The sequence below is a fragment of the Lucilia sericata genome, unplaced genomic scaffold (assembly GCF_015586225.1).
Source record: "Lucilia sericata isolate MDLA Ls3-8-SP2 unplaced genomic scaffold, ASM1558622v1 Contig001214F_arrow, whole genome shotgun sequence".
Taxonomy (NCBI): Eukaryota; Metazoa; Arthropoda; class Insecta; order Diptera; family Calliphoridae; genus Lucilia; species Lucilia sericata.
Window position 1 is genome coordinate 52254 of NW_023995174.1, and position 24958 is coordinate 77211.

Below are 24958 nucleotides of genomic sequence, written 5' to 3' on the forward strand. Positions count from 1 at the left end.
AATTTTTTAAAATCAGGGCAACACTAAAGAGAGAAAATGAGAGAAATTAAAAAAAAAGCGTAGAGAATTTTCAACGCCAACGTTTCTTTTTGAATGAACATTTTGAAAAAATTATTGAAATTTTGAAAAATATATAACCCAACAAACACAAACTCTATCGTTTAAAAAGTTTTAATATTTTTGTTTGATATTATATATCGATATTTTATGAAATAATGGTTTGAATTAGCCATTTTAATTCAATTTCAGTTGACCAACGTAAGATCATGATACAACCATAGAAAGGTAGAATCAGTAGGGAGAGTTGTCAATTCTCTGCCTTGTTAAGTCAAACAAAAAAAAACTAAAAAGAGAAAACTTAAAATCTTCAAATGAAAACCACGAAAAATACCATGAAATGATTCTTGAACGGCACACGCAAATGGCATTCCACACTTCTGTATCCTGTTTTTTATTTTTATTGGTTTTACAATCTTTTTGATTCAAATTATTCAATTTTATTTTCTTAACAAAAAATTTCCAATAATTTTTATTTGATGTTTTTCTTTATATTTTTTAATAGCTTTGTTCCTTTACTTGTCAAGTTTGCAGGTTTTTACCAGAAATTGTAAAAGAGAACAAATTTGAGCAATTAAAATTATTTTCTTTTTGCCAGAACTTGCAGGTTTTAGCCAGAACATTTTTTCCTGGCAAATAGAAAAAAAATTGTCAAATAAATTATTTGTTTAAAAAAATACATTGAAAACAAAAAATGTTTGATATTTTTGATTTATTTTCATAAATAAGTATGTGTGATTGTAGTTTTTAAATTTTATTTTAATTTCAATAGTAATTTACAAAGAATAATAAGAAGTTGGACCATGACATTGTTTTACAACAATAACATTTCCTTCTCTTCACAGACGAGTGTAAATTCAACACACTTGTGAGAACTCATTTCTCTCACAATACTTCAAAACTTTTTCGCGAAAATACCGGGATAATAGGACTTGAACGACGTTTTTTCACAAACACATAACTATTTTTTAATTTTTTACACAATTTTATCGCATTTAACAATCCGAAATATTTTTATTTTTCACAAACTAAAAAAATATTTTTTTTACAATCTTTTTGATTCAAATTATTCAATTTTATTTTCTTAACAAAAAATTTCCAATAATTTTTATTTGATGTTTTTCTTTATATTTTTTAATAGCTTTGTTCCTTTACTTGTCAAGTTTGCAGGTTTTTACCAGAAATTGTAAAAGAGAACAAATTTGAGCAATTAAAATTATTTTCTTTTTGCCAGAACTTGCATGTTTTAGCCAGAACATTTTTTCCTGGCAAATAGAAAAAAAATTGTCAAGTAAATTATTTGTTTAAAAAAATACATTGAAAACAAAAAATGTTTGATATTTTTGATTTATTTTCATAAATAAGTATGTGTGATTGTAGTTTTTAAATTTTATTTTAATTTCAATAGTAATTTACAAAGAATAATAAGAAGTTGGACTATGACATTGTTTTACAACAATAACATTTCCTTCTCTTCACAGACGAGTTCTGTGTAAATTCAACACACTTGTGAGAACTCAATTCTCTCACAATACTTCAAAACTTTTTCTCGAAAATACCGGGATAATAGGACTTGAACGACGTTTTTTTCACAAACACATAACTATTTTTTAATTTTTTACACAATTTTATCGCATTTAACAATCCGAAATATTTTTATTTTTCACAAACTAAAAAAAATATTTTTTTTAATTTTTTTGACAATTAATTTTTGTGTGTTGAAATTAAAATTGACAAAACAAAGTTGTATATTTTGGTATTGAAAATGAAAAAATTATTTAAAATAAACTTATTTTTTTGCAAAAAAAGAGATTTAAAGTCCGAAAAATATATTTATTAAATGTTTACTGATTAGATGTGGGCAAAATAAATTAAAAAATCTGCGAATGTAGAAATTTAAATGTTATTTATTTTTCCTAAAATTTTTATGTACGATTTTATGCAAGTATGTATGTTTGGAAAGTGTGGTGAAAGTGGTTGGAGCTCCAATACTAATACAAAAATTCTACCAATACATACTTAGAGTTAGGTACCGAATGACAACTCCTTTACGTACCAACTGACAAGCATAGAAAAATAAATAGAACTGAGACTGAGAATAAGAAATATTACTCTCTCACATGTACAGGTTCTGTGTGAATTTAATACAATTGTCAGTTGGTACGTAAAGGAGTTGTCATTCGGTACCTTACTCTAAGTATGTATTGGTAGAATTTTTTGTTAGTATTGGAGTACAAAATGTATCCGAATACATCATACCCTACCACATTGCGAGTAAGTAGCAATAAGTTATTTAGTATTTTTTAATGTAGAAGTTATATTCAAGAGATTGATGTTTGCTTAATTAATGAATGTACTACTCATTATAACAATATATAGTCAAAATTTCGTATATATAAAATTTGTTGAGTCGAATTTTATAAAAACCCTATTCTTGTATAGCATGTACCGCTTACAAAAAAGTTCAATAGGCTAATTTATGGACGGATTACATCATTACATCGACGCAGGTGTTACAAACTTTAAGACATAAACGAAATGCCGTTCCCATTAGTGTGGTGTAGGGTGTATTTTAACTGCATTTGGGCTGCAGATTAACAATAATCGTTCATATCAAGCGTTAATTTTAGCATTAGCACAATTCCTTTGGCAAAATAGCCCCTGCTGCTGCAATAAACACTGCTAAAAGTTACGCTTTTCCTATAAAACTATTGAAAACATTTTCAGAAAAAAAAACAAATTTTTCAATCGTTTTTATTTTGTTAATATAATTTTCAAGTGTCAATATTGACTCAACCCAGAAAACACAAAGAGTTTATTTAAAATTAAGAATAATTTTTAATGAAGATCTTTCTTACATTGGTCAACTGATGTTGAATAAAAATGGCCAATTCAAAACATTATTTCATAAAATATCGAAATATAATATCAAACAAAAATATAAAAACTTTTTAAACGAAAGAGTTTGTGTTTGATGGGTTACATATTTTTCAACTAATACATTCTCACGACTTAGGTTTTTGACAGCAGACTTAGGTTTTGTCATACTCAGTTTCAGTTCTATGTATACCTTTTCTATGCTGACAAACCCCAATTTCTTTATATTCTTTGTGAATAAACTTCAATACAAATTTATTGAAAGATAAATTTTGTTTTTTTTTCTGTTCCCGTACTTTTTATAAGTACGAAGAGAAAATTCATTAATTCTCTTTAGCCAGAAAAGTTCTGGAACAAAGCTAATTTTCTTTTTTGTATCAACTCAAGGCATGTAAAATTGAGAACGTACTTTTCTACTGATTCTACCTTATTATTGTTTTATTATGCGTAAGATCATCAAAGATCTTTTAAATTTGTTCTCTATTTTCTAATTTAAATAAACTCTTTGTGTTTGCTGAGATGGACCAATATTGACACTTGAAAATAATATTAAAAAAATAAAAACATTAGAAAAATTATTTTTTTCTGAAAATGTTTTTAATAATTTTGTGGCAAAACACAACTTTTAGCAATGTTTTTTTGCAGCAGCGGGGGCTATGTGCCAAAGGAATTGTGCTAATGCTTAAATTAATATAAACGATTATTATTAATTCCAATGCAGCCCAAATGCTGTATAAATACACCCTGCACCACAATAATGGGAATGGCATTTTGATTATGTCTTAAAGTTAGTAACACTTGCGTCGATGTAATGATGTTATCCGTCCGTAAAATTAGCCTATTGTTTGTTAACTTATGTAGACAAAAATAATACAAGTGTATGGAAATCACACGATACCTGTACATTAGGGTTTTGACTTTTTGCAATTTTTTCAAATATCAAAAATACCATAGCAAGGCCTTTTTCGGCACGTAAAAAGAGTTCCCGCACCAAAGGCTGGATAAATATTACTTTTTCTGTATGAGAAAAATAAATATTTTTGCCAACATTTTTGCACTATTATGAAATTTCTAACAAATCGCGATAACATTGCATGTTATAGATAATAGTATGTATACGTTTATATGAAAATTATTAAAATAATTTTAGAAATTGCGTTCGGTACAGGAAGTTTTTTCACCGAATTTACTTAAAAAATAGCGTTTTATTATCAGGATAGTATTGGCTATAAGGCAGTGCTGTGGTATTTTGCCTACCAAAGAAGTAAAAACCCGACTGTACATATGAGAGAGTAAAAACTACAAAATATCAAAAAGGTGAGAGTTTAAATCGGATTTTGTTGATTTAAAACTCAATCTAATACTATGAATGTGCTCTCATAACGAGCCCTTTTCGCACAAAAGACGTGACGGACAAAAACTAAATTTTACAGGAGAGCATTTTTTTAATTATCTTCGAAGTAGGACATAGCATTTCTCAAAAACTCCGTTAAAAAATATTATTACATCTAAAATATAGGATTTCGTTTGTTTCGATTTTATATTTACGCTATATCCGATTTTTTGTCGTTTACGTCTTTTGCCGAGACAAATTCTCATACAAACGATGTTGAGGCGGTTACGTCTAAATTCTCTGTCTAAAAAAATTATTTTTTGTGTATATCTTTATATAAGTTGTATATATCTAAATTTTAAGAGTGTAATAAATATTTTTTATAAGATTTTAAGATCATCTAGATATGTCCATATGTCAGTCTGTTTATTGAAAACCGGATAGGTTCCGAACGTTAGGAGCTAGAGTGATGAAATTCTACAAAAATGCTCATTGAAGACAAATATTATTTGATGTTAAAAATGGGCAATATTTGTTCATCATTTTACTTAGACCCCACACAAGTGCTCACCGGAATATAGTTAGAACATTATAAAATATGTTGTTTATGTAGCAATCGCTATAAAATTTTGCAGAAGTCAGTTTTATATACCTGTAAATTATGTCGGCAAGTATGACAGATGTCAAGCAATATTTGACCCAAGCCTCCATATATGGATCCTTTAAGAAAATGACTTTATGATCATTGCTGACTTAAAATATTAGTATAGCAACAATGTATGATGATGTTTTAGGATGTGTTCATATGCCCCTCACATAGAAAATAAGTTTATAGTTAATAAATCTTTCAAAAATTAAGAAAGTATGATAAAGTTCTACAAAAATTATTTGCAATGTTATTAGTAATTATAATGAACTAAATTCATAAAAAGTTATAGAAAACTGTAAATTTCAGCACATAAATTGCAATGGCATAGTGATAATTACATGAATTTATAACAATTATACTCAGATATGTAGCATTTCATTTACAAACAAATTTTACCTTAATTTGTTCCAAATTTTTCTATAAATTTAATATATTTTAAAAGAAAATTTAGACGTAACCGACACCTTGTTGTTACAAAATTCATAAATAGAAAATAAATGTGTACTTAAGTCTTTTTTCATTTTCTTGTAAAGTTGAAACATTGGATCTATAGCTGCGAAATTTTCAGAGATGGACCTAAATTATCGATTTCTATAAAAAAAAACGAAAATCATGTCGCTTATGTCCATTTTGCAAAAAGGGCTCGATATATTTTAATATTATTTTTTATTAAAGAGTATAATATAGTGAATTATTATGGAGATGCACTTTTCGAAATCGTTCTCCCTGTTTAACATTTTTTAAAAGTGCATTAATCGAGTTTCTGAAGATCTTTATGCAGAATCTATCTATTTTTTCGATGTTTTACAATGTTTTATATTGATAAATTTAAAAATTTTATTGATATTTTATGCATCATTATGATCAGAATTATACACTATTATAAAAATTGATTTCTAAATAGTATTTTTTATGCTATGTTTGATGCTAGTGCACCTTGAGTGCGTTTTCCAAATTGTACTCTCTGTTGAAAGTATTTAAAGATATCATAAATCAAAACTTGCTATTTAGCTTAAGTTAGATCAAATGCATATAAAAGATATATAATTTTTTATTATGTATGTATATATAATTATAAATTTGTCAGTAATGCAATTACAAGATATGTTAAACATGGAGAACAATGTAAAAAATGTACCCAATATGCATTTTTATTAAAAATGCATTTATCTTTACAAATATTATTTAGAAATGGATTTTTATAACAGTGTAGATTAGTTGTAATCTAATTTAAATATTTGCATTCCAATTCTGACCAGTAATGTATTTTGAGAAGTTTTAAATTCTGTTAAATGCATAAAATATCAATAAAATTTAAAAATTTCCCAATATAAAACATAAAAAAAATCGAAAAAATTTAAATAATCGACTTATGCACTTTTAAAACTTTTTAAGCAGGAAGAACGATTTCAAAAAGGCATTCAAAAAGTGCATTACCATAAAAAATGCACTACTTTATATTAAACTTTTTAATATACAAAGTATAGTAGAATTAAAGAGAATAGTAGTTTTCGAGCAAATACCTAAAAACGGCCACAAAAATCGCATTTCTTGAAATTTTTCAAAATAAAAAAGCCAGTTGTTTTATTTTCTACATAAAGAACATATTTTATATAATATGAAGGAAATTGAATGATATGAGGTCTAAAATTGTCAGTCTTTCTATGTTCTTTCCGGGAATTCATGATATATTAATTTATGGTTAAAGTTACCTACGAGATATTTTATGCTATAGATACACATATATATTTGTTGAAATTACGGCCATAAGTAGTTTTAATGTTACACCGCACAACAACATTTTTACACACTGCGTACTCAGTTTTTCATTTTCTGTTTGTTTATCTTTTTAAAAGAACATTAAAATTTGAGGTACATACAATTTATGGACGTTATGGCACACAAAAAAGTGTCACAGTGTCCATGGACGTTATGACAATTTTTAAAAGTGTCATAATGTCCGTGGACACTTTCAAAACAGGGTATTTCGAATACCGGATTCGCAAAATTTGATAAATGGACTCCTTTAAATCCATGGACTTTATGTCATTTTGCTCATAGACATTGTGACACTTTTGAAATTGTCATAACATTGAGACTCAATTTGGTATGTCATAACGACCTGGACATTATGACACGCCACCTTTTTATAATATTGATCCTAGAAACATGAGATTAAGCATATAGAGCCAAGAGTAAATGAAAACCTATAAAAGGGGACTTTTTGGTTCTTTTTCGTTTTTTAACTGCAACGTTGTCAGAAAAAGCATTGTCAGTATCAGTATCAGTATCAGACAGTACAATCGTCTAAACACATTACATTGCCATTGCCAGATAATTGTCTGGCAATTTTCATTGTCAGATCTGCGAATTTTATGCATCTGACAACGGAACCTAAAAAATAACTAATTCTTTGGTTAAAAATAAAAAGTATTACTTTGTTAAAATTTCAAAATTGAGTTCAATTATAAAATACCTACCTTCGGGGAAAGAAGATACAAAATATGTGTCACAACTTATTAAATCATTTTGTAACCAATCCTTGATTTTAAATCCGGATGAATTCCTCTTGAGTATCTCTTGGCCACCACCGGAAGGGGTGATTGTGTTTTTTTTTGTTATATCTTGTCTGTTATTAGTGCTGCGAGATTTGCGTTGCTTTCCACTTAGGCTGATAGGATTCTGACGGTTACCATTTGTATATAGAGCTGAATTTAAAATAATATTCTTATAGGTATGTGACTTCAATGATGATGTATGACAACTATCATTACCATTACGTTGCACAGAGTCATCTGAAAATTACCAAAAATAAATTATGTACAATTATTTTAATTTCAATGTGTAATTAAAAAATCATTCTTAAATTGTATACAAAATTTATTTATATGCCCAATTATTTTAATTTCAATGTGTTCGTATGTAGATACAAAAATTAAGTGATTTTAGATGTATGTATGTATGTATGTATGTATGTATGTATGTATGTATGTATGTATGTATGTATGTATGTATGTATGTATGTATGTATGTATGTATGTATGTATGTATGTATGTATGTATGTATGTATGTATGTATGTATGTATGTATGTATGTATGTATGTATGTATGTATGTATGTTGGGTCTCAGACAGCTCAAAATCCTCAGCCATCTGATCGGTCAACAATATAATGACATCTGTGTGTGGAATTACACGAGCTTTAGTTTCAGGAATTCATCTTTATAGCTGCTATATTCCGCCGCGGTACTCTATAGGAGAATTTGAAACTATTATTGACAACATTGTCTCAGATGCCTGTACTAATTGCAGGTAATTTTAATGCCTGGGCTACTGATTAGGGATGTTCCCTTACAAATGAAAGGGAAGGATTTTATTTTAAGCTTTCTCTGTGCTCGAGATTGTGCTGATGAACACAGGGAATAAAAGAGGCGATAGAGGATCGATCATTGATATAACCTTCGCCAGAAGCAGTATTGCAGGACGGGTAAACTGGCGTCTGTCTAGCCAATACACCCACAGCTATCACTCGGCTATAATTATTGACATAAAGTCAGAGCCACCACTGCCATTTGTCAATAAGAAAACATCTTTGTTATTAGGATGGAAAGTTAATACATTCGATAAAGATGTGTTCCGAACCTATATAGCAAACCTACAACTCCAGGGCTCACCCGAAGAAATGGCTAAACAATTTGTGAAAGAAATCTCCCGAGCATGCGATGCGTCAATGGTGAAAAGGAAAAATGTTTCAACTAAGCGGCCGGTCTATTGGTGGAATGATAGGATAGCCCAACTGCGTTCAGAATGTGTGCGAGCTAGGCGACAGTATACGCGAACAAGAGGTAGACCTAAAAACGAAAACTATCACCAAACATTTAAGGAAAAAAGAAAATTGCTTAAGCTAGCCATGCGCAGAAGTAAGAGGAAATGTTTCAATGAAATCTGTGATTATCTACAAAATAACCCATACAAGCTGGCCACTAAGAAGCTTAAATGTTTAAATTCAGTAGTACCAACACAGGAATCTATACTGAAAGGTATTGTAAAGCTATAGAGGGAAAGTGTTGGAAAAAAGGCGCAAATAGTATTGTGTGGTTGTTATCCTTGATATTAAAAATGCTTTTAATATAGCCAATTGGGATGTTATTTTTAACACTCCATGTAGATTAAATATCCCACCATATTTATTGGCCATTATTAAGGATTATTTCCGTAACAGAATCCTGGTTTATGATACTGATAGTGGAATAAGGGAATATAGAGTAACAATGGGTGTTCCGCAGGGATCAGTCCTTGGACCGTTGTTGTGGAACGTAATGTACGATGGTGTGTTACAACTAAAGCTGCCAGAAAGAGTTTCTATCGTTGGCTTTGCGGATGACATAGCCTTGGTTTGTGTGGCAAAACGGTTAGAGGAAGCTGAAATATTTTGCAATGCTAGTATACAAATTGTGCGATCATGGCTCTTTTCAGTGGGATTAACCTTGGCAGATCATAAGACTGAAGCCGTCCTAATAAGTAGTCGAAAAACCATAGTATTGACAACTGGCAGATACGCTGGTCAACATCAAACAAGGGAAGGTGGACGTATCAGTTCATCCCATGCATAAAGGCCTGGATCGGTAGACGTCACGGTGATTAAAATTTTTATATTACTCAAATGTTAAGTGGGCGCGGGTGTTTTAAATTGTATCTGTATCGCTTCAAACGTGACCTGGATCCATTCTGTCCTCTCTATGTTAACATGGAAGAAGATGCACAGCATGTTTTTTATATGTCCAAGATTTCGAAATGAAAGAGCAACTCTAGAAGACCAAGTAGAATGTAGCGTTAGGCCAGATAACATAATAAATATTATGCTGACAACCTTAGAAAATTCGAATAGTGTATGTCATTACGTGAAATTGGTTCTGGTAGAACTTCGTAGAGAAGAGGAGATTCGAAGAAGAATCTAATTAACATAGTGTAGGTTTATACCGTTCCTCACCCTTTGAAGAAATACCTTACGGCAGTTCCACAGGGATTTTGGATTAGATATAGAGGTTTTTTGTAAAGTATGACATCAATTATTTTTTGCTGGGTGATGTCATACTATACAAACTACATCTTAATCACATCTAAAAATGCGATTGCATATTTTTCGCTTTTATAAACCAAATATATCCTTACAAATGAAAACACAGTTAAAAATGAGGAAAGAGATGTAGAAAAGTCACTACAAACAACATATTCGAAGTATTTCAAATTTTGATGAAAACCCAATGGAATTTACATAAGCGTGTCATTAAAAGAATGTGGTTTATTTTTGACACACAAATATCGGATTTTTACAGCTTCTAAAGAGAAGAGAAGATGTAGTTCAAAGTTGTCAAAAATGAACAACATCCCTCCAATGACACGCTAATGTAAAATTCATAGTTTTTTCACCTGAATTTGAAGCACTTCGGGTTACTAGTTGTGATGAAAATTTTACATATTTTTCCACACTTTTTTTGCTGGGTTGTGATGAAAATACTATATCTTTTTACACACTTTTTTGCTGGGATTTATCATGTGTAATTATTACCAAATTCAACCACTAAATGTAATTCTTGTCAGAAGAAAAAAATTTTCGAAAAAAATTTTATCTACATAATTTATAAAAATTTTAGATTTTGCTCATATATGTGTAGTTATTTGTATGTCATTACTAGACTTCTTCTAAGTAATGTAGGAGGTATGTAGTAGTCATTGAAAGGTAAGAATTACAAGTAATTACCATGTCTTTGTTGGGTAGCTGCAAAAAATGCCCATTATGGCAAAAAAAATCAAAACAAAAATGACGTATTTCATAATAAAGAAATATTGTTGTAATGAGTCATATATTAAAAACGAATGGGTGAGTCAATGTATTTACTGGTAAGCATTTTTGTTTTATTTAGAAAATTTATATAAACACTTTCTTGGACACGTTTTTAAAGGTTTTGGAATAAGTATTATTCATTGTTTATGCATCATTTATTGTGTGTGAGAGAGAGGGAGGGAGAGAGTACGAATAAAAATATCTAAGTTTACTGATATGTTCGTATCAGGGTTGGCAAAATTTGTACAAATGTACTTTTTTGGTACAATTCGATCTTCAAAAGTTTAATGATACACCCATAACCCATTTTGTATTAAACTTTATATTCTCTCATATTGTTAAGAAACCTGAAAGAGATAACATCCAGAGAATCAGTAATAATTTAAGAAGAGAGAGCCCTTTTTACGATTGTTTTTTATCTGACCGCTAAAAATGTATATGTATAATTATAAAGATATTTTAAGTGCAATTTTGAAAGATACCTCTATACTATGTCTTGTTAGCCAACATACTGTATACTTTTTTGACTAGTCTATGAACCAGTCTATTAAGTTAATACATATATATGTAAATTTTCCAAAAAATAGAAAAATTAGTTAGGTTTGGGATTATTTAATATAAAAAACTTACGGCTGTATTTATAAAAACTTATTTTAGGTTTATTAAACAATTTTAGGCAAAATCATATTCATAAACGTCAATTAGCTTAACGTAAACCATTGACTAATATAAGAATTTCATTGTTCCTTAAGCCAACAATAAATTGTTTTTTAACATTTTTTTCTCAGATAAAACTTTTTTCGGTAATTTTAGGTTGAAAGCGAAAACTAATTATGGTTTCTTTTAAAATAAAATCTAAAAATTCTAATTTTAACGTTTACAAATTTGTAAATAAAATCTCTGAAAAATTTTTAACGACTAAATTTTGGGAAAAAACTCAATCTAGGCTTTATTGGATTAATACATTAATATTTGACTATTTTTAAGGCAATTTGGAAATGCCCGTCTGTCAACCAAATGATAGACAAAATCATTTGATTTGCCTTTTTCAAAGTTTGTTGGTTAAATATAATGCCATAAAGTTATTAATCATGTAAATTGTATTGATTAGTGTTATACTAATGCAAAATATATTCGCCGGCGTTAAAATTAGTGAAATATCAAAGAAATTTATTAATATTTGCAAAAATGTTTTAAAAATTACAAGGAAAATAAGTAAAAAATAAGAAAGTGTGCAATAGTGGCGTTTATTTTGTCGCAAAATATCCGTTATTCGGATAATTTTAATAATAGTTAGAAATTATATGTTATATTTATACATCTGAACTAAATAAACATTTGTTATAGCCATATATAGTACATACAGTGAATCAACTAAGTTTTTTGCCTATCTTTTTTAAGAGAATTTTGTTTAAATAAATAAAATCCGATACAGTGATGCCATGTTAAACATAAAACAGCACAATAGTTAATATAGGTTTATTATTTGTTTATGAATATCACAATTTTATTAATGGTTTTTAAGGCTAAAGTGTGCTTTAACTATTGTGTGCATTAAAAGCAAAATAAGATTTTTTACAAATACATGCGTTAATCTATAAATCTTAACAGTTCGTATATTGATTAATTTACTGAAAGCTTTGCGGGCATATTATATTGATATAAAATTTCAAAATAAAAATTGTTTGGTACAATCCAAAAACTACTCCTCTGTAAATATTGTTGGAGTACACGATCCGTTAAGTAGTCTAATGTAATGCTGGCATGGATCATTTCTATTTTATTTTTTTAAACAACATGGTATATAGCCCATAGAACTAGAAAGGGAGTAGTTTTGGGATTACTCCGATGTGTATGGTACGTGGTCCTCACCTAGGACATCCCATTGTAAATCTAGTATGTTTTTTCCATATATTTGGATTAGTTTTGGACCAGACCTAGTCCTTTGAGGAGTACAGTGGACGTCCAATAGTACGTATACTCTTTATTACGAATATCCAATAATACGAATGGCAAAATTGTTGCATTGCCTACTCTATAGTACGAATAAAGTCACAATTTTTCTGTTCGATAGTACGAATAACCCATTTTTTATGGGAATTTTGATTTTATTTACGTATGAATGAAGTTTTTATTATGTTTTTATTTTATTATTTCGGTATCATTCACCTTAAGCTCAGTAATTTTGAAGTTTTTTTGTATTTATTACAAGTGTTTTGTATTTTTAAAAATCCTATACACACAATTTACTGCATGTATAATTACAAATCAACAATTATTTAGTGTTATTAATTTATTTTATTGGAATTTTGATGACCCAAGAGAAGAAATTAAATTGGATGATAACGCCAATGAGGAAAGTATTTTATTAGTTCCCGACAATAACTCTGCTGAGAACAATATTGAAGCCTCAAAAGCGCTGTTATTGAAAAAGCCGTAAGAATCATTTTACAATCTAATAAATATCGATGTTAAATGATGGATTTTTTAATAAGTAAAATGATATTTATATACATATGTATGTATGAACTGTTAATTTTGAAAGTAGTGTGACTCCACATTCCAAACAATGGGTTTAAGGATAACTATTCTAATTTTTAAGAGAAAATTATAAATTAGTGGATTGTGGTATATTCCATTCAAGTTTCTAATAAAAGTTTTATGTAATCTGAACATTTTAATACATTTTAAATTGCAAATTGTCTTTGGCACACATTTTTTTAAAAACATTAAAATTTAAAACCTTGAAATGAGATATATGTATCTCATTTCAACCATTGGACTCACGATACTTTCAAAATGTCCCTTTTATGCCAGTTTATGTACAAGAAATTTATTTAAAATAATACATATTTATTATATTTTGTTCCGTTATGTAATTTTTCATGAAAAATAAAACAAAAATAAATAAAATCCAATATTTTATGTGTATTATTTGAATTTAAACATACAAAATGTGTTGTTCAATAATACGAATTTTTCGGTATTACGAAAGGGCCTGACACTATATAATTCGTACTAGTGGACGTCCACTGTACTTGTTACATGCGTGTGCAGATCACATTTTCACTTTCAAATTGCTTGCCTTTTCTTTAAACTGGAAAAATAACTTTTTCACAGAGTTTTTTAAAATTCAAAATGTTATAGGGAGATTGCAAAAAAAGTATTACACTGAAAGTAATCCATGATTGACTTAAAAATCTCTTTTTTCGTAATATTTGCGAAAATTTCCTGTATAATACGAAATATTAATTAATCAAACACTTTTATATTTTTACAAACGTACGAAAACCTGTCGTAATGTCTTTTTTCGTACACTGAAAATAATCCATACCATACGAAAACTCTGTACATTGTACGAAATGCTTCGTTGTTTCTCACCAAGAAATTGTTTCGTAATACATATGTACGAAATATTTTAGTATAATGCAAAATTATTTTATTTTGCTTTACGAATTATTTTTTTAACTTACATAAATATGTTAGTTCATTAAAAATTATTTTGTACAATAATGTTATCAAAATGTCACATACAATCTTCACTTTTATTATTTTTTCATAAAATAAAAGCATATTTCTGCAAAAAAGGATAATGAAATAAAAAACATAAATATAGTTTCCTTTTATTAGAATTTTATGTTATATTTTTTACAATAAAAACAGTATCAATTATCAGTATCGATTTTGTAAATTGTTTGTGTTAAATATAACTTAGTTTAGCATAATTCTATCAATTCATCACGATTCCATGAAATTTAAGTCCCCTTTTAACTTCCGCGAAGGCTTGAGTTACCAAATATTGAAATTTTGCTCGAAATTTGTCCCAAAGATCGGTAGATTATTGTTATCAGTATATGGATTTAAAACTTTTTCAGTTCAAAATCTTCTCAAACCTCTGATATTTTTAAAATTTAATTTCTAATTAAAATCTATACAAAATAATCGAAAAATTCGATCTAAAAAATCATTTTTATGGGGGTGCCAATGTTTTGACCAATGAAATTCTGAGGATATGAATGTTTTTAAATTTTTTTAATAAATAACATAAAAATGTTTCGTTATTGTTTTTTAACGACCTACCAAAACTATAAACAAAAAGTGTAATATCTTTCAAATTTGCCTTCTTTTTAATCACTACAACTACTTTAAAGAAAACATCAATAAGGGGTGCATTTGTTTTGGCTAATACGGTATGTATTATGGTGATCGACTCGATTTTTCAACCGGTTTTACTTTTTTTTTTACTTTTTAAAAACCGGTTTTTATTCAAAGATTATTTAAATGAAATTTTTAAGTAAATAATAATACAGTCCGTCTAAATTTTAAAAATATTATTAAACTTTTTTGATTTTCCTAATTAATTAAAAAAAAAATATTTGTAAAATTGATAACTGTTTGATAAAATTTTATCAATCTTAAGATTATATTCCAATTACAATAAATAACTTACGGCTGACATTTTATGAAGTGTTGGAATGCCTATGCAAATTTCCTAAACAGGGCTTTTAAAATAAGCTAGGATTACCTTATGTTTAACAGAAGTGTCCCACTTTTTTCCTATTTTTTTATTAAAGAAATAATGTAAATCAGACGACTAGATCTAAGTTATAATCTTTTAAACTGTTAAAAATCATTTCGGGCCATGTTTTATTAATCAAATTTAATTATAAACATTAAGTTTTAAAAATTAAAATATATTTTTTTTATTTATAATGAAAAACCGGTTAACCGGTTTTTTCTGAATTTGAAAAATATCAACCGGTTTTTTAAAATGTCATCTATTCGAAAACCGGTTTTTGGAAAATGTCGAATAATCGATCACCCTAGTATGTATTAGGGTATTCAAAAGATTAATCGTCGATCGGTTAATCGATCAATTTTTTGCGATTAATCGTTCGAATAAATTAAAATTGCCAAATTTCAAATAACATATAAACCGAATAATTTCTATCAAATAACCGATTAAGAAAAAATTACTTGTAACAGTAAAATTGCTATATATTTTATAGAAAATTCAATATTTTTATAATAAATATTCTTCCTTTATTAATTCTTTAATTATTTTCAATAATGAAGAAAATTAATTTGATGATTTCAATAACAATACTTCAGAAACATTTTAGGAATTTGTTCTAATTTACCTATTTCTAGAATGTATTCGTAAAGAAACACTTTAGATTTTTGAAAAGCAATCTTGGAAATCCCCTTACTTCTACAACCAGTTTTGAACATTGTTGTGTTTTTTAAGAATTTCTAATAAGTTCTTCAGCAACAGTTATACACCAATTCAATGGAACGTATGAATTTTGGAACTCGTTGAAAAATCTCAAAAACATAAAATTAATTAACTTAATTTCTTTATATAGGAAAGAAATGTACATGAAAAGAAATAATTTCGAATATTTGAGAACGAACTTAATTAAAAAATATACATAGAAAAACCGAATAATTGAATACCCTAGTATGTATATATATAATATAAAAATTGTTTAAAGTTGCTGTTAAAATAATGCCCCTTTTATGACCACAGACTATCCACTTTGAACCATAATTCATATTAGCACATTTATGAATCTTATAAAAATATTTCAAAATAATTGAATAATATTTTACAGTCGTCCATATAAAGTTAAAATACAACATAATTTCACTATTAGAAGTTGATCCGACAGTTTTTGGAGCAGCAATAAATAATAATTTGAATTATTGCGTAAATTGAGTTTTTTGTTATTTTGAAATATAAAATCGGAGGAGCTTGCAAAAATTTGATGAACTTTTTAAAAATTTTGCAAAATTTCATTTTTTTATTTTTGCGATTTTATATATCAAACATCGACTTATACAAACATTAAATGAATAGAAATGAAGGTAATGGCAAACACAATGGTTTGGGATCATAAATGTATTTAAAATGTCCTTGTAAGCTACAAAGACGTCACTTTTATCTAAATACATTTTGCCAAGGCACATCATGGATGATGCTCAAAATTCGTCAAAATGATCACCATTTGCAAGTTTTCTTAATACTTTAATGTAAAACTGGGGCTCATCAAAAAAGTAAAATAATTGTAGGTTTTGTGGGCCAAATAAAATGTACCTAGCATCAAAAAGCATCACTTTATAAATATTTAATTCCTACAAACTATAATTTTTTAATTGCATTCCCTTATAAATCAAGCTCGTAGAATTCAGATATTAACAGTTTTTTTCTTAAATTTTACTAATTAAAAAATTACTGAAATGAAATTTCTTACAGTGTATTTTGAAAATTTTTGAAAATAAATCTTATGGCATATATTTAATGCGCTGAATTTGAATTATTTTTGCAATTATGTGCAATTTTTTTTTCAAACAAATAACTTTCAAACCGCTATAACTTTTGCGTCCCTCGATCAAAATGATTAACGCGAACGGATTTATCACGGGTTAGGGTCTGTTTATATTCACACAAAATATTTTGAATGTGCCTTCAAAAAATTTTTTTGATTTTTTTTAAACTCTAAAATTAAAAAACTTTGATAATTGCTCATATACATCCTCCTTTCAAACTAACTAACTAACTGCAAATTTTTTAATTATTACTATAATATTAAAATTTTACGACTTCTCAATCACTTTAAAAAAAAAGAACATAAAAATTACATCTTGAGCATGACTAAAGAAGTAGTGAATTTGGAATCAAAAAATGAGGATATCTCTTCTATGACAGAGATCATTGCTTTGCAGGCCTTTTTCAGTACTTTTCATGGTCTAAATCTACATCTTTCATATGTGAAACATATTAACTTCTATTAACAAATAGTAAGATATCATAAAACATTTTTCTCGAAAAGATATTTTTTTAAATTGTTATAAATCAGCGATATTTAAATTTTCGAATATCATTTTAATAACATTTAAGAATATCATAGTAATAATTATTTTTATATATGTATTTAATGACTTGCTTAATCCAAATGCTTTCATGCTTTCATTTTATTTTTCCATAATAAAAATCCAAACAATGCAGTTTTAATCACGATCACATTTTGAAAGAAAATAAACATATAATCAGATAAACGCCTAAAACGTGAGATATTTATATACACTTAAAACTAACATTTGCTATGTTTACATACATATGTATGAATGTATGTAGATTAGGGTTCCTCGTTTGCATGCATTAAAAAAAGAAACTGCTGTTCCTACCGAAAATTAAAGCTTGGTTCATCCAATATATCGAGCCTAATCATGAACAAAAATTTTGCATGAAATTTCTCACTTATTCCTTTTCTCCTATTATAATAAATAATGAAAAGTATTATAAACCTTGTATTCAAACTACAGATCGAAACCATACCATTATTTCACCTCTCCCCCAAACGAATAGTGCTTTGGAATTCACAATATTTTTAAATTACGTAATGTAACAAACATTGGCTGAACTAATTTTGATGTAAGCTTTAATAACTAATTTTATAAATTTTTGTAATGATCGGGATCGTTTGACCTTACCCCCATATAAAGTCCTATTCAAAAAACGAATTGAACGTCCATAATTCACTTGTAATCAATAGTTTCACAATGAATATACATAATTGTTGTATTAATATTGTATTAACATTATTTTATTTTAAAAGGTGGTGACATACATACATACATGCATACATATACATACATACACATACATACATACATACATACATACATACATACATACATACATACATACATACATACATACATACATACATACATACATACATACATACATACATACATACATACATACATACATACATACATACATACATACATACATACATACATACAATTGTACGTTTTCGGTACCAGTTTGTACCTGTATCTGAGAATTTGTTATTTTAACAAACTCTTTATGGTTTTTTTACGCTAATAATAATGACGACATGCAGACGGGCCGCGTACATAAAACCATCATCTAAAATAAATACTAAAAGTTGAATGAAACCTGGCCTCAACTTTATCAAAACAACGATAATTTAAAAATAAAACAACTACGTAAACAATTAATATTCTTATTTAAACAGCCTCCCCCCCCATACATATGTACTAAAAATGTTGGTTGAACATATTCTTTTTACACCCTACAGCACAGTTGTGAGGAGGTTGTTATACGTTTTTGTTGATGTTCGAGACGGACAAAAGTATTGGTACTACAATGAAAGTATACCATTGTAATCAAAGTATAGGTTGCAGTTTTAAATATAATTTGTTACGTGTAATACTTTTGGTCCAAGGTCGAACCGTTTTGATTTCGGTTAATATGTATCGATTCATTATTTCACCTAGCCTCCATACAACCGGACCTTCCGAGTTGTATCTTCACAAACATTTGCTCATATCGTACCGGCAATGTTCGTAATTATCGGTTCATAATTGACCATAGTCCCTATACGAAATCGGCTTCGAAAATGACTTTAACTCTTACAATTGACTTATACCACCTCGTGGATAGGAATACCTATCAAAATATGCGTAATATACATAATAAATATGAGACAAATATTTTTTTGGAAAGGGGCTCAACTCCCTACCAGCGCCTGAAAATCTTGATCTCTGTGCAATATGTTAAAAATATATTTCTGATATCGAACCAGGGATCAAAATGTTCGTAAATTTGATACCCATTACAAAAAAAACTGAGATATTTTTTTTACAAATTATACTGAGGTCAGAAATTTGACTCGTTTATACGGAACTGAGGACAAAAACATTTTTTTTTCTGAATGATGATGATCCCAACGAAAATGAAAAATTAATTCATTCTAAAATATAATTTCTCTAATTTTTAGTATATTTAGTGATCTAAATAATTGGATAAAAAGGTCCTTTTTGAGGTTTTGTAATTGTTTCTATTTTTCAATTTGTCGGAAAATTTTATGGAAATAAAAAGTTTTAAATTTTTTAGTTTGTATTTTATTTAAAATTTTCAAAACTCATTTTCTACCCGAACTTGTGCTAGCTATTTAATTAAGAGTTCCGTCTCACTCAAAGTCCATTCATCTATCAATTTCGATAAGGTCACCAGGGGAGAGTGAATATCCCTTTGCGTAAGAATTAAGTCAAGGGACGACCCTTTAGTTGCACATTCATCAGATATATAATTTCCTAGGATGCCCTCATGTCGCGGAACCCATATAAACTCAGCGTGATGTTGTGTCAGTTGTTCCAGTGATTTGATACAATTGAAAAGACATTTCGCCTTAATAACGTTATTAGCCTTCGTTGATGCAAGGCTGCCCAAGTAGATATGTATAGTAGAATTTTCGGGATTCAGTTCCCGGATCCTTCTCGCAGCTGTATCAATGGCATATACATATCTCTCCCTGAAAACCCGTGCAGGTATCGGGTAGTTGAAGAGACAACAGAAGGTAGGTTTGCAAGATCGAAATCTTCAAAAAGCTTGACATTCAGAAGAAAATCTTGATTTTTCTTGACGTTAAAAAAACTTAATTTTTCTTGTCAATTTAAAATTCAATTAATCAACAAATGAAAAATTATACCCTTTTTTCATTTAATTTAATTTAAAATATATAATTAATTAAGGCGAACTGATTTAGGAAATGAAAAAAGATGACATAAAGAAAAGAGTAAAACAATTTTTTTAATTCATTTTTTTTTTACATATTTTACAGAAATAGTTATGACCATTTTTATGCATTTGTTAAATAAATAAAATATAAACAAACCAAATTTAAAGATTTTAATAAGAAATTTTTTTAAATAAAGTTAATAATTTGTTTCCTTATTAAAATGAATAAATTACGTATTTAATTCCCATGTGAAAACTTCTGAATATTTTCAAGTAATTTTGTTGGCAACCAATTCCAGTTCTCTATATATTTTGAAAATAATTACAATATTCCTTTAGTTAAAGATTTTTACGTTAAAATAATATATTTTTTTATCTTGTACATATAACATATAATTTTAAATTATTATTAAAAGTATCCAAATAACGAATATTTCACGACAAAATTAACATCAATATTGCACATTTTCTTATTTTTACTTATTTTTATTGTAATTTTTGATAAATTATTGCAATTATGGATAAATATCTAATATAGCATTATATTTAACATGCATATACACTATAAAAAGGGAAATAAAAAGATTTTGATAATAATTTGGTTGTCAGAGGGGCATTTCCAAATTGCCTAAAAATAGTGCTGGCCAATTGGAATATTGTCAAATATTCTTTTATTAATCCAATACTACCTAGATTAGAGACTTTTTTCCAAAATATAATCTTTTGAAAGATTTTATTTACAAATTTGTAAACGATAAAATTATAAATTTTATTTTAAAAGAAATCATAATTAATTTTCGCTATCAACCTAAAATTAACGAAAAAAGCTGAGATCTGAGAAAAAATTTTAAAAATCAACTTATTGTTGGCTTAAAATAGGGATGAGCCTTCACAAAAATCGTATATTTGTCAATGGTCTAATTAAGGTATTTAAGCTATTTGACTTTTAAATAAATATTTATCAAGGTTTTAAAATTAGATTATATTAAAATTAGATGACAGAAAGAGGACATACAGTTAAAATAGATGATTGTCCTTTAAAAAAGAGGACGTATGGTCAGTTTAAATTAATTTATATATCTGACTTTGGTGTACAAATTATGTAAAATGCAACAAAATAACAACACCGAATTTTTAATATTAAGCAGTTTACAGCAAAACTAAAAAGTTTACTTTTTTTTTTTTGCTTGCTACCATCGAAACAATTATTTATGCGTTAATTTAGGCTATTCATTGAGCTTAGGATGGTAAAAAGCAAATATTTCTTTTAATGGAAAATGCCGTTAACAATACGATCAGTCCGTTTGATTGATTAGGTTTTTGGATGGGATGTTATATTTAGCATCGTCTCTAGACTGGTCTGAGGTGTGAAGTTCATAAAACCATCGATCTGAAAAGGATTTTATGCAAGGCTGTCTCCACCGTTCTCCCTTTAAGGTATGCTTGTTGTGCCTTACAGAAATTATAAGGTGATAGAATGTTCCTGACATGGATATACCATCTGGTCCTGGAGATTTATAGATGACACCGCCCACGAAATTTTCTCCATACAAACAATAGCTCCATTAATTCACCTATATGGATTTGAGAAGCTGCAAGGTTCTCCGAGGTACAGCCCTCATTGTCATCATCCCCACAACCCGGAAAGTGTGTCTCCATAAGTAGTTCAAGGGTTTCGGTACTACTTTCATCAGGAATCCAGGACTACCAGGGTCTTTGGATAGCACCTTAAGTAGACGTGATGCCTAAGTGGTACTCTCCATTTCCTCACAGAAACGCTTCCAAGATTTTTTCTTTGCCCCTCTTGAAAGTGTTGAATCTTTAACGATAATCGTCCCAGCTTTATGGGTCTTGGTCCCTCTTCGCCTTATTAAAAAGTTTCTTAACAAATTAAGTACCCTAACATGCAGATTATTATATAAAAAATGCATATAAATTTGTATGTAAAATGTTTTAGAAAAACCACATAAAATTTATTTTTCATAACACTAGTTATGGACTTTTAAGTATTTTTCTGAAATTAACCATAGGAATTAACGTTTATTTTAGGTTTATTATTATTCCTTACAAAATTCCTAAAATAAACCATCAACAACTTTATTAAGTATTTATGAATATGGGGGTATGTAAATCTTTAAATAATACTTATATAAGCCTTCCTACTGCATTGATGTACGGTGTAAAAACACAAGTCAAATATGCCAATAGCAAGTGTACACATAAGTAAAATAATCGCTTCAATAAACATGTAAGGAAACTTTTGGTAACCGGTTTTAATAGTAAAAAAATTATGATACAACTAAAAGTTAATAAAAAAACGATGACAAAGCACATGATGACTAAAAACCATTCAATGCGAGAAACTCAAATGTTTGCTCGTAAAATAAATACGTACATATGTATGTAGGTATAAACCAAAAAAGTCAAAAACAATTGCAACAGCTTGTAAAATAAAACTGGTTAAGAAAGAAGTGAAAGTTAAAACAATATTTTGTGAAAAAATAACATTGAACAGCCAAAACTATATATGTGGCTGTGATGGGATTTAAATATTTTATTCAGTACCCATTTTGTACCAAAAACATACCACAATGTGATCTTAGTTATCACCATGGAAACCAAAAATGTGTTAAATAACCTTTAAAAATAATAAGTTTTAATTATTTTTTAACATTGAAAAGTTCAAAAAGATTGAGAATGTAATAAAATAATCAATATTTAATATTATATTTCTTCCTACAATATTTATTTTTGATAATTGATTAATCTCATAGTTTGAAGCAATAGTTTAATAGGATTCCGTTGTCCGTTCAGATAACCAATTTACAACATGAAGCCACAATTAGTCCCAAAAATAACAAATTTCAAACGACACAGTTTGACACATTTCTTCCAATTGTATTCATAGTTTCTAACTGACATTTTAATTGGTGTTGTCATAGAATCCAATAATTATCCTGATTAGGTTTGTAATAGAAAAAATGCATTGGTCTGGTGCGTGATGTGTTGATTCCAAATGACCAAAAAAAATTATAAATTAAAACTCACCCTTTAGTTGCAAATGATCGAAATTGTCATTTCGTAAATTTCAATATCAGATAACAACACGTTTTTGATGGAGATTTTGGTTGAAATAATTATATAATATTGCAACAAAAGAACTTGTTATTAGGTGTCAAAATAGGAATGTAGTATATGGATCTGTATTTATATTTCGTAGTATTATGTTTATTATGTAAATCTTTTGTTTGTTTTATTGATTAATTTAAAATTTGGAAAATGTTTAACAAAGTTATACACACACAACAACAAGACTCTTAATAATTTATTCAATTTGTTTGGCATCAATAAAAAGCATCAACATTTGTGGTCATTTGAAGGTCAAGACGCTATTCATTGTTGTTTTCTTTCATTTAGATTTGTAAAATGTTTTACTAGTGATTTATAGTTGAAAATTTTAAACTGAAAAGTAAAATTTAAAAGCATACCAATATAGGTGAAGGTAATGCAAATGCATACATACATATGTACATACATAGGTGACGAAAGAGCCACAATAGAAAATTACTTTCGATGCAAGTGATTTCCATCAAAACAACCAGTAATTTGAAAAAATGTGTTAAAAGTATGATTCTATACACTATGAGTTCTAGCCCTCATATCGCAAATAAGCGACATTTATGTATGAACAATTCATGTATAAATATATGACTAATATCGCTCATTTACTACAAGACTGCCATAATCTAAAATTCGGGTTTTGGGTACTGAGGGCTACAAAACATGCGTCATACGGAATTCTTTCATATAGATTAATCAAATCTCAATATGTCTATTTTTTCATTGGAATAGCCTATTTACACTACAACGAAATTTAGAACTTATGAGATTTCGTGCAAAATCTAGTTGATTTTAACTGGATTTCCCATACAAAACAGAATCTACTTCGTAACTAGATTTTCTTAAAATCTACTCAAAATCTAATAGTTTTTAGTTATGCGACTCTGATTTTTCCTAAATAATACTAAAAAATACGACGCTACACAAAAAAAAAAGAGAAAAACAAAAGAAACAAAAAACAAGTTAGAAATTATAGTCGGGCGAGGCCGAACATACCCTTCACCAATTACAAAAATAAAATGTGATTTAGTTTTCATAACAAAGCATTTCGACTCAGAAAATGATTCTAAGCCGATTGGTATACTTTAAGGTGGGTATAGGACCAATATTACTGTGCGTTACAAACATCAGCACAAACCCAATATACCCTCCCCACTAAAGTGGTGTAGGGTATAATTAAACTAAAATGTCGACAACATGTTTATAAATTGAAAAACACGAATGAAAAGTTAATTTAAAATAAAAGGTATTGTTATATTCAAATATATATTTTTTATTATAAATAAAATTTTAATAAATATCATAATTTTTCCATCTTATTTTTCTTATCACACACTTTTTCTAGAAATATTAGAAAAAAATTAAATCTTCTTAAAAGTCAAAAATAGTAAGTGTAAACGGTCTAGATTTATAAAAAGATTTTAAATGAAATCTACTAGATTTCGTGTATGTGTAAATGGAATATAAGATCGATTTTTTTGTTTTAAACGTAAAAATTAAAAGTAATATTTTCAAAAATATTAG

At 28.0% G+C, this 24958-nt stretch overlaps 1 protein-coding gene across 2 annotated transcripts in view; it reads right to left on the bottom strand.

Annotated features, from left to right (window-relative positions):
- Positions 1-24958, bottom strand: part of LOC119610498 — a 46695-nt gene that overhangs the window by 19680 nt on the left and 2057 nt on the right. The window contains exons 2-3 of one of the 2 annotated variants that reach the window (XM_037965744.1): positions 7691-7711; positions 7397-7624 (exon numbers count right to left, since the gene is read on the bottom strand). In XM_037965744.1, the coding sequence (XP_037821672.1) occupies positions 7397-7624; positions 7691-7711 (249 nt within the window). Of the gene's footprint in view, positions 1-7396; positions 7712-24958 lie in introns of both variants that reach the window. The other variant, XM_037965743.1, reaches the window with a different exon arrangement.